The sequence below is a fragment of the Pteropus vampyrus genome, unplaced genomic scaffold (genome assembly GCF_000151845.1).
Source record: "Pteropus vampyrus isolate Shadow unplaced genomic scaffold, Pvam_2.0 Scaffold452, whole genome shotgun sequence".
NCBI lineage: Eukaryota > Metazoa > Chordata > Mammalia > Chiroptera > Pteropodidae > Pteropus > Pteropus vampyrus.
The window spans coordinates 1,033,342-1,047,764 of NW_011889233.1; the positions used below are offsets into that span (position 1 = coordinate 1,033,342).

General features: G+C 50.0%; 3 protein-coding genes across 4 annotated transcripts; 2 read left to right on the plus strand and 1 right to left on the minus strand.

Annotated features, from left to right (window-relative positions):
* The first annotated feature begins 37 nt into the window (after positions 1 to 37).
* On the plus strand, positions 38 to 2,822 carry OVOL3 (ovo like zinc finger 3). The gene is made up of 3 exons (XM_011381838.2): positions 38 to 1,355; positions 2,085 to 2,286; positions 2,600 to 2,822. Exons 1-3 carry the CDS (start codon positions 1,125 to 1,127, stop codon positions 2,806 to 2,808), a joined length of 642 nt encoding a protein of 213 aa, XP_011380140.1. The 5' UTR covers positions 38 to 1,124; the 3' UTR covers positions 2,809 to 2,822.
* Positions 2,823 to 2,854: 32 nt separating this feature from the next.
* POLR2I (RNA polymerase II subunit I) lies at positions 2,855 to 4,412 on the minus strand. Its single transcript, XM_011381839.2, has 6 exons — positions 3,991 to 4,412; positions 3,859 to 3,913; positions 3,507 to 3,580; positions 3,341 to 3,415; positions 3,190 to 3,241; positions 2,855 to 2,960 (listed from the first exon to the last, which is right to left on the minus strand). The coding sequence occupies exons 1-6, from the start codon at positions 4,047 to 4,049 to the stop codon at positions 2,898 to 2,900; spliced, it is 378 nt and encodes a 125-aa protein (XP_011380141.1). The 5' UTR covers positions 4,050 to 4,412; the 3' UTR covers positions 2,855 to 2,897.
* Positions 4,413 to 4,636: 224 nt separating this feature from the next.
* TBCB (tubulin folding cofactor B) lies at positions 4,637 to 13,217 on the plus strand. 2 transcript variants are annotated; one of them, XM_011381840.2, is made up of 6 exons: positions 4,637 to 4,834; positions 5,176 to 5,319; positions 8,316 to 8,412; positions 9,145 to 9,336; positions 11,983 to 12,055; positions 12,234 to 13,217. In XM_011381840.2, exons 1-6 carry the CDS (start codon positions 4,721 to 4,723, stop codon positions 12,346 to 12,348), a joined length of 735 nt encoding a protein of 244 aa, XP_011380142.1. In that variant the 5' UTR covers positions 4,637 to 4,720; the 3' UTR covers positions 12,349 to 13,217. The 2 variants fall into 2 exon arrangements, with proteins under 2 accessions (XP_011380142.1, XP_011380143.1); XM_011381841.2 differs by lacking the exon at positions 4,637 to 4,834 and adding an exon at positions 4,916 to 5,039.
* Positions 13,218 to 14,423: the final 1,206 nt, after the last annotated feature.

Below are 14,423 nucleotides of genomic sequence, written 5' to 3' on the forward strand. Positions count from 1 at the left end.
ACCCTAAACTTCTTCGCTTCAGGGCTCACACCCAGAAAGTCATCCCTGAACCCTTAGGCTAGACCAGGAGCTTCCTTCTGCCCCCAAAGACCCCCCCAGGGTTTTCCCCCATCATAGATTGGATCACACTACCTGTGCTTCTCCCCTCGTCATGCCTGGGTCATTCTTGGTGGTCACTGGTGTATCTCCCCCATGGACTAAGGTATATGTTCGTTTTCTGTGCTAAGGTAGGCCTGGCCTATAGTTGGAGCTCAAGAAAACTGTTGGATGAATAAATGAGAGAAAGTAACTGCATGAGAAATGTTCAAAATCCTTAACCCCTGTTTAAGAGGTCAATGGCCAATCTAGAACACACCCTAGCCAGAGCTGAGGTAGGGTCCTGGGAGCCCCCAGCTATGTTTCTGGAATGTAGAAAAGTCAGAGATAGTTGTGCCAGACAGTCATTAGGAGCTGGACTACTAACAAACCAGTATTTTAATGCCTGCTACACCTGGACAGTGTGCTTCTGGCTGAATATCAGCTCTGGGCATCTGAGAATTAGAGAGGTGGAGCTTCCTGCTTGAAGATGCACAGCCTGGGTCTTCACTTTGTCCTCACGTATTTGACTCCGCTGTCCCCCCATCCTCTGGAGCAAGCAATCATAGTCACCCTCTCCCTTGCTTTCTCAGACAGCTGCTGTGATTTGAATAACCAAGCGGGCTGTTGAATGTCCGGTGGTGACTGATTTGCCTGGCAAACAGACTTTCAGGTCCTTGGCCTCACTGGTACTATGGGAAAAAACTCAGCCCCCATGGGATGTTTCCTCTCCTTATACCCAAGAGCTGCCTAGGGTCGTCTTGCCCTTGTTTATGGATCCCAGCACCTGTCTGCCCCTGGAAGCTGGAAAGAGCCCTCGGGAACCTGGCTTAGAAGGGGTAATGGTAGACCCCAAGACAGAGGTAACTGGAGTCAGCTAAGTCTGTTCCCGGGGCCTGTCATGAAATTTGCATGGAAAGAATAAGTCTCCTTCACAGCCGCCCCCTCCCTTCCCACCTGGGATAGTCATCCTGGGGCTGAGGTCTGACAACAGGTGGAGGAGGCAGCCTGGGTGTGTGTGTGGTATCATCTCACCATTCCCGGAGGTGATGCCCCGTGCCTTCCTGGTCAGGAGTAGGCGTCCGCAACCACCCAACTGGGGTCACCTGCCTGACCAGCTCCGGGGAGACGCCTATGTCCCAGACGGGCCCCTCACTGGGCCTGGAGGTGAGGGACAAGGGAGACACAAAGCATCAGCATCTGGCTTCTCTCCTAACTGCAGCAACCTGGGAGGGCCACCGGCACACCAGTCTTCTGGCCTCGGGGACTCTTTGGCAGTGGTGAGTCTGCAGCTGACCCATAGGACCCTGCTCAGTTCCCCCCTTGCCCACTCTCAGCAACAGAACCCGACTGTTCTATATTCCTCGAGCCCATTGCACATGTCCCTTCAGCCTCAGGACCTTTCCACCGTGTTTCCTTTCTTAGTAGTCAGCTGTTAGACCTCATCCCAAGCACCATTTCCCCAGGGTGGGCAGCCACAGCCCCTGCCCCCAGGGATCTCCCTCTCATGGGGGCAGAAGAGGATTCAAGTCAACAAGTAGATGGTAATTTGCTTTATGTCAGAGGATCAGACCAAGGTGACAGGAGCAAGATGGGGCATCCCTATCAGAAAGGATATTCAGCTGTGCATGCACTGGAAGGACAGCACTAGCCGAATGGGAATGTTCAAGATTATTTCACTATTTATTGAGAGCCAGGAACTGTTCTAGGTAAAGGGTTATTTAGCAGGAGTAAGACAAAAAATTATTTCCCGAGGTTTATAATCTGGTGGGGGCTGCACGTATAGATAATAACATTAGAAAAATATACATTATGTTGGAAGATGGTATGTACTATGGAGAAATTAAAGCAAGGTAAGGGCAATCAGGGATGGTCAGGGAAGGTTTTGGGAGGTGGTACTTACACACACATATAGTCTCCGGCCTTCCCAGACCTCCTCGATTGCAAGTTTTAGGTACTTCATTTGCTCTATTATGTGCGTGTGTCTAACTCCCATGTCCCTCCCACAGCCCACACAGCGCACTTTGGTCACCACTCCCAGGGGCCCTGGGACACTTGGCTGCCCACTCTGCCCCAAGGCCTTCCCATTACAGCGCATGCTGACAAGGCACCTCAAGTGCCACACCCCAGCACGCCGCCACATGTGCCGCTGTTGTGGCAAGGGATTTCACGATGCCTTCGACCTCAAACGCCACATGAGGACTCACACCGGTGAGCAGTGGTAGGGGCCTGCTGAGGGGTGCAGAGTGAGGACAGGTACTGGTTACAGGATTTAGGTCCCGATTGAAGGGTGCAAGGGAGAGTCTCCCTCTCCCCGCCCCAGGGGAAGGAACATCCCGGTGAGGAAGACGAGGACAGAGGTGTGTAGCCCATGTTTGTGCTGGGCAGGGGCAGATGGTGGGAGGTAGCCGAGAGGTCTGCAGAAACTTGGAGTAGGAATGGGGAAATGCTCAGAGGGCAAGGTGGGTTGGCTTTGGTTTGGAGGCCATTGCCCTGTCTTTTCCCCCTCCGCCCATCCGTGCAGGGATCCGCCCATTCCGCTGCGGAGCTTGCGGTAAAGCATTTACGCAGCGCTGTTCGCTTGAAGCACATCTTGCCAAGGTGCATGGGCAGCTGACCAGCTACGCTTATCGTGAGCGCCGTGAGAAGCTGCATGTGTGCGAGGACTGCGGTTTCACCAGCTCGAGGCCCGACATCTACGCACAGCATCGTGCTCTGCACCGTGCCGCCTGAGACTGTGTACCCCTCGTTCAACCCATGAGAGGCAAATAAACACTGGTCAAACACGCAGAGAACATTTATTACATGTGGGGGAGGATGGTTCACTCGGTCCAGCGGTGGCCACAGTGTGGTGCTGTGCACACGTAGTACAAGCGCATGGCATCCTGGCAGAAAGGATGCAGGGTTAGGAAGGGTCTGGATCCAGGGAAGCACAACATGGAGCCTCCATCCAGAAGAGCTTCACCCCAAAAAAAGAGACAAGGAGGCCTTCTCCATTGGTAAGGGTCTAGCTCACGACGCCAGGCAGGGCAGGCTCCCCTCAGTATTGCTATCCCCGTTCCTGGAAAGGACTAAAGCCCAGGCTATGCAGAAAGCCTTCCTAATGCCACTCACCTCTGCCCGGGCACTGTGCGACTGGAAGAACACCGCCTCCTTGTGGCCGCACCTGAGGGAACAGTCAGCCTCTCAGAGCCTGCCACACCTCCCCACTCAGCGGCGTCGAGGACGAGCCACTCTCCCTCCCGAATACCAGCTAAGCGCTCACTTTTGGCACGGGTGGTCCTCAGTTCGCGGCAACGTGGGGTCCTGGGACACGTCAGCGATTATCTGGGTTAGTTCGCTGAGGGAGGACAGGGTGAATAATTAATTATGCTCTGGCAGGGGCTCGCAAACCAACAACCCCGTCCCCAAGCTCCAGCTCTGATACTCACTCCACTTCGTGAGTGATTTTGTTGACGTAGATGCAGCTGTTGTCGGCTTCCTGCTGGTAATCACAATTCCGGCACTACGGGAGGGCCAGTGTGGCGGGAAGGGGGTCACAGAGAGATCCCTGATGGGACTGGAAGGGAGGGCAGAGTTCTCCCCAGAGGAGATGACTAAGGGATGGAGTCTCGAGGTTAGGATAATGGGGTGTATCGAGAATCACTCCGGGGGTAGTCAGAAGGCGAGACCAAGACCAGTCGGGGCAAAACAGGGAGTAGGGCTCACGTGGAGTACGACGGGCCACGATGGGAATCGGGGGACCCGTGGGGAAAACCCGGACACCCGCGGGCTCGCGCTTACCGCATAGAGCAGAATGCGGTTCTCCTTGTCCTCCTTGGGGTAAAGCATGTTGTTACTGTGGGGCAGGGGAGGTCAGAGGTCAGCCCTGGAGCCATTACTTGCTCCCCTTCCACACCTGTCGCCCAGCCTCACCATTCCTGGCAGAATCGAATACCCACGAAGCCCGGCTCGTAGGTCCCATCCGGTTCCATAGCGCCTCACAGCCCTTCAAGCCTTCCGCGCTTGCTCCGCCTCGCGACAGGTCGCAGGAAGGGTCAGGTCTAGTTGCTTCGCCTAAAGAGGGGGCGGAGCTGCGCACACGTACTGGGTGCTGGCGGTTTTGTGCTCGGCTGTCAGCGCTGAAATCTGATTATTTGCATCAGTCTTTTCATATCCTACAGTAACTGCTTCCAACCCGTGGGCCTCACTTCCCAAGTTTATAGAATAGTACGGTACGAGAGCCAAAAACACGGCACGTCGCGTAACCCACAAAGCATGGAGCATAAATGAACACGCCATTGCTTTTTGCTGGCCGAAAGCCAGTGCACATGCGCGAGTTTACCCTCCGCGGCTAGGGTAACTCCTGCCAGTCCTTCCTCTCGGCTTCAGCCTTCGCCCGCCAGGGCCGTTTCCCGGGCCGCTATTGGAAGAACTGTGCACCACGGCAGGCCTCTCAGGATTGGCTGGACCTACCTCAAGAATGCGGGAGAGCGTCCAGGTGGTGAGGAGACAGCTGCGATTGGTGGGCCATCCTAGCGCGAGAGCGCGGATTGGCCAGGTCGGGAGCAGGGGGAGGGACTGATTTCCCAGAAGCGGCCGCAGCGGCTGCGGAGCGGGTGTGAGGCGGCAGACCGGGCTGCGGGACCCGGCAGGGCGCGGCGAGATGGAGGTGACAGGGTTATCGGCGCCCACAGTGACCGTTTTCATCAGTAGCTCTCTCAACAGCTTTCGTTCCGAGAAGCGGTACAGTCGCAGCCTCACGATAGCTGAGTTCAAGGTGTGGCCGTGGGGGCGGGGTCCTGAGGGGCGGGGCAAAAGAGAAATGGAGGGGCTTCCCGATCGCTGGGAGGGGCCAGAAATGAACCGAGGTTGCAGAGATTGGAGACGGGACCTTAGCGGGACGGGTGGAGAGGTTCCAGGGAAAATCAGAAGTTCCAGAGGGCGGTGGTCAGAGCAAAAGGATCGAGGCCAGGGAAAACCAGGTGGGGGTCCTAAATGGTGGGTCTCTTGGAGGTGCAAGGATGGGGTGATACAAGGAGAGGAGCCTAAGAGTAGGGGCGGGGCCACTGACAACTTTCTGTCTCCAATGTCTCCCCATTCCCTCCCTACTCTTCTTAGTGTAAACTAGAGCTTGTGGTGGGCAGCCCTGCTTCTTGCATGGAACTGGAGCTGTATGGAGCTGACGACAAGTTCTACAGCAAGCTGGATCAGGAGGATGCACTGCTGGGCTCATACCCCGTAGATGATGGCTGCCGCATCCACGTGAGGCCTCCCTACCTCCCTTCCATTCATTTATTCAACAAATGCTTGCCATACTTTGCCCTGTGTGATAACCAAGATAGGCCCTCATGGAGCCCCTAATTCAGCATGGAGCGAGACAGACCCATCACCAGACAATGACAGCCAGAGTGGTCTGTGCTGGGGAAAGCCCAGGGGACTGGAGACATCAAGAAGAGCTGCCTGGCTTTATCTAGGAGTATCAGAGGGGCCTTCTGAAGGAAGGAATGCCTGAGCTGAGACCTGAAAGATGAAGAAAGGGCAACTTAGGCAAAGAGGTGGGAGGGGCATGCCAGCTGGAGGAAGCAGAATGTACAGGACTTAGAGTGTAAGGTGGGTTAGGGTGAGCAATGAGACGTGTTGGGAAAAGCCAGAACACAGAGGACTCTGCGTATATTAGCTCCCATTATCTTCCCTGTCCTCACCCCCTAACCCCACTCCCCACCATACTCCTCAGACATCTCAGCATCCCAGGTGAGCTGCACCTTAGAGCCTTTGCATGTGCTTGAACCGTTCTCTTTTCTATGCCCACGTGACTCACTTCTTCCTTCCAGTCTTTACTTAAATGTCTACTTCCGAATATGAGGACTTCATTGACTTCAGTGTAAAATTGAAAATTTAAACCTCCTTTTTACACTTTACTTGATTTTTGTCCTTAGCTCTATCATCTTCTGACATACTGTGCATTTCCCCCAGCACCTGACACAAAGAAGAGGCTTAGTGAATCTTTGTTGGATGATGAGTTAAACCCATAAAATAAGACTTGGAAGATGGTGTAATTAACCCTATTTTGCAGAAGAGAAAACTTAGCTTAGGTTAGAATTTACTTTCCTGAGCATGAACTATAGCTAGAATTTTTATTTCAGTCTGCATGACTCAAGAAATCAGTGTGCCCAGAGAACTGGTTCTTTTTTATCTCTTTCATTTATTCAGTAATTGTTCATTGAGCATCTGTGTTACGCCAGGGGTATAACTGTGAACCAAATGCGAGAAGGTCTCTGTTTAACTCTGTTCAGTGTGTGAGATAGATGTTAGCTAAACCTTCACGAGAACAAATGTGAAGGACCGATGAGGTGAAGGCCATGCAGGAGGAGATCAAGGAGCTGGGAGATCCTATACTGAGGGACACAACCCATCAGTGAGGTCCGAGAGGACTTCCTGTTCGAGATGCTGCCTGAGCAGAGACTTGAAGAATAAGAACTAACTGAAGAAGGGAAAAGAGTGCTCCAGGTGGAGGGTACAGCATGTGTAAACACTCTGAGGTGGGAGGGAGCACGGAAGGTGCAAGGAACTGAAGAGTGGTTACTCCAATGACAGAGGGAAGTGGGAATCAAGGAAGGATTCTGAGTCAGGAGGGGCCTGGTCTGACTCAGGAGTTCACAGGCTCCCTCTATGTGTGAGGAGCAGACCATGGAGGATAGAAGGAGTAGGGAGACCAGGGAGGAGACTGGTATCATAGTCAAGATAATGTGGTAGGGTAGGAGTGGGTCAGGACTGCTGGGCCCACAGCACTGACACTGGGCTGATCTGGGCAGCATCAGTCTAGGGATGCTGGCGAGCCAGGTGTGGGTGGTGACAGCCTTAAACAGGAGGTTTTCACATATGGATTCAGGTATAGACAGACCTCTGACTTCTGAGGCCATTCAAGGAAGGTTTCCCAGAGGTGGAGTCTCTGGGGAACTTTTTTTTTCCTAAATTTTTAATAAATATCACCTATAGTTATTGTTTAAAATAACCTCAAACTTAAAAAAGTCCCTAGAATCAAAAGTAGAAATTCTTAGTGATACCTGATTAGAGATAAGAGCCATTTCTCTTTTGCTGTGTTAGCCCAGTGGCTCATGCCAAACACCTCAGAGAGTTTCCTGACCCTTCTTTTTCTCTCATACCCATATCTAGTCTGTCTGGGCTCCACCCTGTGGGCTCCACCTCCAAAATCTACCCAGAATCTAAACTCTTCTCCCCCTCCACTGCCCCATCCTGGCCCAGCCTCCATCTCCCTCCTGGACATCATAGCTACCTCCTCCCTGGTCTCCTGCTCCCACTGCCTCACACACAGTCTGCTCCCCACACATAGCCGGAGGGAGCCTTTGAATCCCCGAATCAGGTCAGGGCCCTTCTGGCTTAGAGCCTCCCTGGCTGCACCTTATTCCAGGTAAAAACAAAGTCTACAGTGATCTGTTGTGTCTCCCACTCTCCCCGTGGCTCACTCCACTCCAGCCACGCTGGCCTCCCTGCTGTTCCTCAAAAGGGCTAAGGACAATTCTGCATTCAAGACTTTGTGCCTATTGTTCCTTCTCATCCTTCAGGCCTTGGCTCAGGCATCCTCTCCTTTCGGAAGCCTTTCCTGACTACCTTCCAAGGCTCCTTAAGCCTCTTTTTGGTATTTTCCTACATTGAACCTTATTGTCTTCTGGTATTTAATACATGTGCCTATGCATTTGTTTATGGTCAGTCTCCCAACAGAATGAGCACTTCTTATCTATTTTTGCACCACGTCCCTAGCATCCAGCACAGGGCCCAGCTGGGAGCCTTGGAAGAGCTCAGCAAGCCATAAATGAATGAATATGGAGGGTGGTACAGGAAGAAATGCTCCAGGGCCTGGAGGTTGGGTCCAGCTTAGGAGGATCCCAGAGGCCCAGAGAAGACAGATGTGCTGCCCAGAGGGCTCATGAGCAAGACCCAAGCTCCGCCCTTTGATTCCATGACTTGGAGGCCATCAGAGATGTTGATGCCAGCATGCGGGGATCATCTGGGCAGATCCAGCCTCCAGGGTTTGGAGGCGAGGAAAGGGAGATGGCCAGCGTAGACACCTGCTCTCATCCTTTCTATTGGGCTCAGGAGATGAGAGAAGGCTGAGGTAAAGGTGAGGGTAGAATGTAGTTTTTTTCTGGACAGGAGAGACTTAAGTCTGTGGGATGCTCCAGTGCGCAGCTGTACCACCAGCACCCTGAGTCCCACCGACCTCCCTCCCCTCACTACAGGTCATTGACCATAGCGGCGCCCGCCTTGGGGAGTATGAGGATGTGTCCAAGGTGGAGAAATACAAGATCTCACAAGAAGCCTATGACCAGAGGCAAGGTATGGGATACATGGTGATGAAGGGTGTGTGGGGGGACCAGAGGGAGTATGTGTAAGTGGCAGAGGTGGTGGGGGCCAGATAGGATAGGCAGGGGCATTGAGAGGAAATTGGTGGTATGGGAAGTAGGGGGCTGATAGGCAGGGGACGTGGAGGGGGTGGGGTGAGGTTGGTGTGGGGACAGATAGAGGCACGGGAGAGCATTTGGAGTGGAAGAGGAATGGGGTGCGAATGGGGGCTGGGAGGTGTGAGGGGATGTAGGCAGGCAGACAGGTGCTCGGGAGAGTGGAGGGAACATGAGAGGGAGGTCTGGAGTGTGAGGGGTCATGTGTGGGGCTAATGGTGATGGTCATATGGGGGCATCGTGGTGTAGACAGGGTTGGGGACAGAGCATGGCAGAATATGTAGAGTGGACAGAGCAGTGCGGTGATCAGTGCAGGCATGTGGAGAAGATGAGGGATTCAGGGGCCAAATGGTGGTGAACATGATACCGAAGGAATGTGAGATGATGGAGTGATGTGAAAGGCTCTTTAGCTTCTGGATTGTGGGGAGGCCCCAGGAATTCCAAGGAAAGGCTAGGGTCATGGCGGGAGACTTGGGGTGCTTAGGTGATAGCACTTTGACACCTAGAACAGAAGAGTTTCTCTATGGATGTGGCTGGAAGGGTATCTCATTAGGCCAGAGGCTCCACCTGGGAGACCATATCTGACCCCCACCCCCCACTCCACCCACAGACTCAGTTCGCTCCTTCCTGAAGCGCAGCAAGCTAGGCCGATACAATGAAGAGGAGCGGGCACAGCGAGAGGCTGAGACCACCCAGCGTCTCACAGAGGAGAAGGCCCAGGCTGATGCCATCTCCGTGGGCAGCCGCTGTGAGGTGCAGGCACCTGGGCAATCCCCTCGCCGGGGCACCGTCATGTATGTAGGTATGTGGCCTACTGAGGCCTTATGCTCTGCCCTGAGGTGGGCAATGCTGGGGACTCAGCCCTCAAGGAGATCCCAGTTTAGTAGGAGTGACAGACACAGAAGCTGACAGTGACAGCTTAGAGTGTTCATGGCAGATAATTGGAAGGCAGAGGCAGAATGATCTACGTTGTGATAGAGGAAGTGGTGATCAGTTGTAAGGCAAAAGCATGGAGCACAGTGGTCAGAGCCAAGATGGAGGAAACAGGCAGAATTATTAGGGCCATGATGGGGAAAGCACAGGCCGAAGTGATCAGGACAGGGATGAAGGAAGTTTAGGAAGCTGTATGAGCTGAGAGGAAGTACTAGACCTGTCCTCGAGAATAATCCAGGAGGGCTTCCTGGTGGGTAGGACTAGCTGAAGGAAACGGAGAAGTGAGCCAGGTAAACAGGAGATGAGTGTTCTAGCCAGAGGGAGTAGAGAGAGCAAAGGCTGTAAGCAGGAACAAGCTTGGCCTGTGTGAGGCAGAGAAAGGAAGTCAGCATGGCTGAGGGGAGTGAGTGAGAGGAGAAGTGAGGTTGGGGGCATGGGCAAGGCTGGACCATGTGTGGCTTGGAAGATAGTAGAGAGGAGTATAGGTGTTTTTTTAAAAACAGCTTTATTGAGATATAATTTATATATCATAAAACTCACCCACTTAAAGTGTACATTATTCATTCATTGGTTTTTAGTATATTCACAGAATTGTGTAACCAACACCACAGTCAATTTTAGAACATTTTCATCATCCCCAAAAGAAACCCCATATCCATTAGTGGCCATTCCACATTTCCAAAACCCTAGCTCCCCCAGTCCTAGGCAGCCACTAACCTGTGTTCTGTCTGTGTAGATTTGTCACTTCTGGATGTTTCATGTAAACGAAATCCTACAATATGTGGTCTTTTGTGACTGGCTCCTTTCCCTTAGCATAATGTTTTCAAGATTCATCTATGTCGTAGCATGTGTCAGTACTTCATTTCTTTTTATTGTCAAATAATATTGCATTGTATGGGTAGACCACGTTTTATTCATTCATTCATCAGTTGATGCCCATTTGGGTCTTCTCCATTCTTGGCTATTATGAATGGTGTCGCTATGAACATTCTTGAATGTTTTTGTGTGGATATGTATTTTCCTTTTGCAATACTTAGGAGTGCAATTGCTGGGTCACGTGGTAACTCTGTGTTTAACCTTCTGGGGAACACCCACACTGTTCCCCACAGCAGCTTCACCATTTTACATTCCCACCAGAATGTATGAGGGTTCTAATTTCTCCACATCCTCTCCAACACTTGCTATTATTTGTCTTTTTGATGAGTTATTCTAATGGGTGTGAAGTGGCACAGCATTATGGTTTTGATTTGCATGTATTTGATGGCCAGTGATGTTGGGCATCTTTTCATGTACTTGATGGCCATTTGCATATCTTCTTTAGTGAAATGTCTATTCAGATCCTTTGCCCATTTTTCAATTGGGTTGTTTGTCTTTTTGTTGTTGAGAAAGGAAGTCAGCATCTTGTGTATTAGTTTGCAAGGGCTGCCATAACAGAATGTCACTGGATGGCTTAAACAACAGAAAGTTCTTTTTCACAGTTTTTGGAGGCTGGAAGTCCGAAATCAAGGCCTCTCTCCCTGGCTTGTAGAAAGGCCCCTCCTTGCTGTGTCCTCGCATGGTCTTTCCTCTGTGCAGGCCCATCCTCGTGCCTCTTTGTCCAAATTTCTTCTCATAGGGACACCCGTCAGATTGATTAGATCCCACCTTAATGGCTATGTTTTAACTTAATCACCTTTTTAAAGGCCACACCTCCAAATGTAGTCATATTCTGAAGTACTGAGGGTTAGGGCTTCAACGTGTGAATTTTGGGGGACACAATTCAGCCCATAACAAGGTATAAGAGTTCTCAATATAGTCTAGATACAGTTCTCTTATCAAACATATGACTTGCAAATGTTTTCTCTCATTCTGTGGATTGGTCGTCATTTTACTTTCTTGACTGTGTCCTTTGAAGCACTAAAGTTTTTAATTTTTATGAAGTTCAATTTATCTTTTCTTTTGCTCCTTGTTCTCTTAATATTACAGCTAAGAAACCAACACCTAATACAAGGTTGCAAAGATTTCCGTCTGATTTTCTTCTAAGTTTTATAGTTTTACATTATACATTTAGGTCTTTGATGACCCATTTTTTGTTAATTTGTGTGTATAGTGTGAGGTAGGAGTCCAGCTTCATTTTCTTGCATGTGGATAGTTGTCCCAGCATCCTTTGTTGAAAAGATTATTCTTTTCTCATCTAATTGTCTTGGTACCCTTGTCAGAAATCATTTGACCATAAGCAGTGTGGATTTTATGCTGAGTGGGATGGGCAGCCTTTGAGGAATTTGGGTCAAGGCATTGGTGCTATTTCCCTTTGATTTTTACAAAGATCCCTTTAGCTGGGGGTGTTGAGTGAATAGGGAGTCAGGGGTAGGAGCAGTGAAGGGGCTGTCATATTAGTCTGGGCAGGAGATAGCAGTGGTTCTGGGTGGTAGTAAGGAGTGGTTTTTGCCAGGACAGGCTTTGCACTCAGTTGGTAGGCACAGATCTGGGTTGAGCCTCGTCCAGAAGTTTCATTGGGATTTTTTCCCCTGCGCAGGACTCACAGATTTCAAGCCTGGCTACTGGATTGGTGTCCGCTATGATGAGCCACTAGGGAAAAACGATGGCAGGTAATAAGTATTCCCACTGATGTTTTTGTGTATCTGTAACTGTGTTTGTGCTTGCATGTGTGTGCATATATGTGTAAGTGTATGCATGTACTGCTGGGTGAGCCTGTCCATCCTGGCATCTGGGGAGGGAACCACTTTGGGGCCCTCTAACCACTGCCTTCCCCATGATGCCCTGCAGTGTGAATGGGAAACGCTACTTCGAATGCCAGGCCAAGTATGGTGCCTTCGTCAAGCCATCAGTTGTGACAGTGGGGGACTTCCCTGAGGAGGACTACGGGTTGGATGAGATGTGACGCCCAAGAAAGGACATCCTTCTGCTCCAGCTAACTTGCCCGTTTATTGCCCCTCCCTGTGTGTGCCCGTAGCCCCCTTTCCCTGAACTCATTTTTATTTTATTCACTTTGTTCTTGCCATTGACTTTTGAGACTTGTGTATTAAATTTGCCAGACCTGGGAAGCATTTGGAGGACTCAGTGATTATAGGAGGGGCTGAGGGCTGCTGGGTAGGTGAGGGTGAAATAAGGGGCTGGGCAAAGTAGAAGTTGGGCAGGGTGAGGCTTTATCCGTTAGCTGGTAGTTGGAGGCCCACGAGACTCTTCTTTGTCCTTTATTAGTTAATACAATATTCTGCTGCTATGACAAATAGGCCCAAAATAATAGTGGGTTTCACAGATGGAAGTTTATTTCCATGTACAGTCTCATGTAATCACCAAGAGCTAATGAGGTGACCCCTCCATGTCAGAGGCCAGTCTTCATCTCCATATATCTTGTTGCGCTCCCATCGCCTTGTGATTCCCACTTCGTGCTCCAGGCACAAGAGGAGGGGTTATCCTTTGTCTTTAAGGACTACATACATACAACTCAAAACTTGTTCCTGTTTCATTAGCCAGAATTTTGTCTCATGGCCACTTGTAATTGCAAGGGAGTCTGGCAGATGTAGTTTTCATTCTGGGCAGCCATGTTCCTAGAGAAATATCAGAAGTTCTTGTACTAGAGAAACTAGAGAGAAGAGATATTGGGGGTCAGCAGGTAGTTCTACCACAGTCTCTGTGGGTGGGGGACCTTATCTTTTCATTTAATACAGTTGACCCTTGAACAACAGGGGTTTGACCTGTGTGGGTCAACTTATATGTGGATTTTTTTCAATAAATAGTGTAAATGTATTTTCTCTTCCTTATGATTTTTGTAACATTTTCTTCTCTCTAGCTTGTTATAAGAATGCAATATATAATATACAAAATCTATGTGTTAACTGAATGTTTATGTTATTGGTAAGTCTTTTGGTCAACTATAGGCTATTAGTAGAGTTTTAAGGAGTCAAAAGTTATATGTGGATTTTCGACTGCGTAGGAGGTTGGCACCCCTAACCCCCATGTTGTTTAAGGGTCAACTATTTGGAAGAAGAAAGAAATCTAAAGTCTTTAGAAGTAGTTAAACACTGGAGACACAAACATACACGAGAGGTCACATGTAGAAACACAGTTGATCCACACAGATTCTTTCACAGTGGGGAGCCACACATACACACAGGATACACTCAGATTCACATCAGACACCAACCAGTAATTGACATAAACCTACACACACACAAATCAATGAGTTGACAATCTACAAAAACAAAACAAAACTGGTTACTTTAGAAGAGGACCCCAAGACTGAAGCCCCTTCCATGTCAGGGAGCTGTCAAAATGAGGAGCATTAGAGGGGGTGTACCAAACTTCCCACAGCACCTACCAACCAGAATTCAGCACCCAGAAGAATTAGCTCATCTAATGGATCAGCATTGATAACAGTTAAGACTCACTTTAGGGTATGGCCTCAGTGCACCTGTATTTTAGGAAGCCAAAGGATAGTGCAGGAAGATGATCACCAAAATCATACCTTTGAGCTCCAAGTAAGGGTCACAGAGTCACTGTCGATGAGAATCTGCCAAATTGCCGTAGGAGATCTAAACACAAACTTCTGGGGTGTGCTTTAATGCCTTCTAGCTGTCAACATGGAAAAAGCTGTTCCCATAAGAACATGGGGAAACAGACTGTTGACAATGGAAGGGATCATGCTGGTAATTTCACCTGCTATGTGAAAGTTAACCACAGTTTGGGGCTAGAGACTCACTTTACAGAATGACCTGGTACTTGAGCTTTAATGGTATGAGGGAGCCCAGAAAGGAAAGGGACAGTAGTCAGTGTGTTACGGTAATACCAGCTACTATAACAAATACTCCTTCCCCCACAGTCCAATGCAGGGGTTTTGGCTGATTGTCAGCAACCTCCATATGGTGATTCACACATCCAGACTCCATCTTGTGGCTCCATCGTTTCCATGTGCTCAAAATTATCTGCTTCCAGCTAGCAAATAGGAGGAGACAG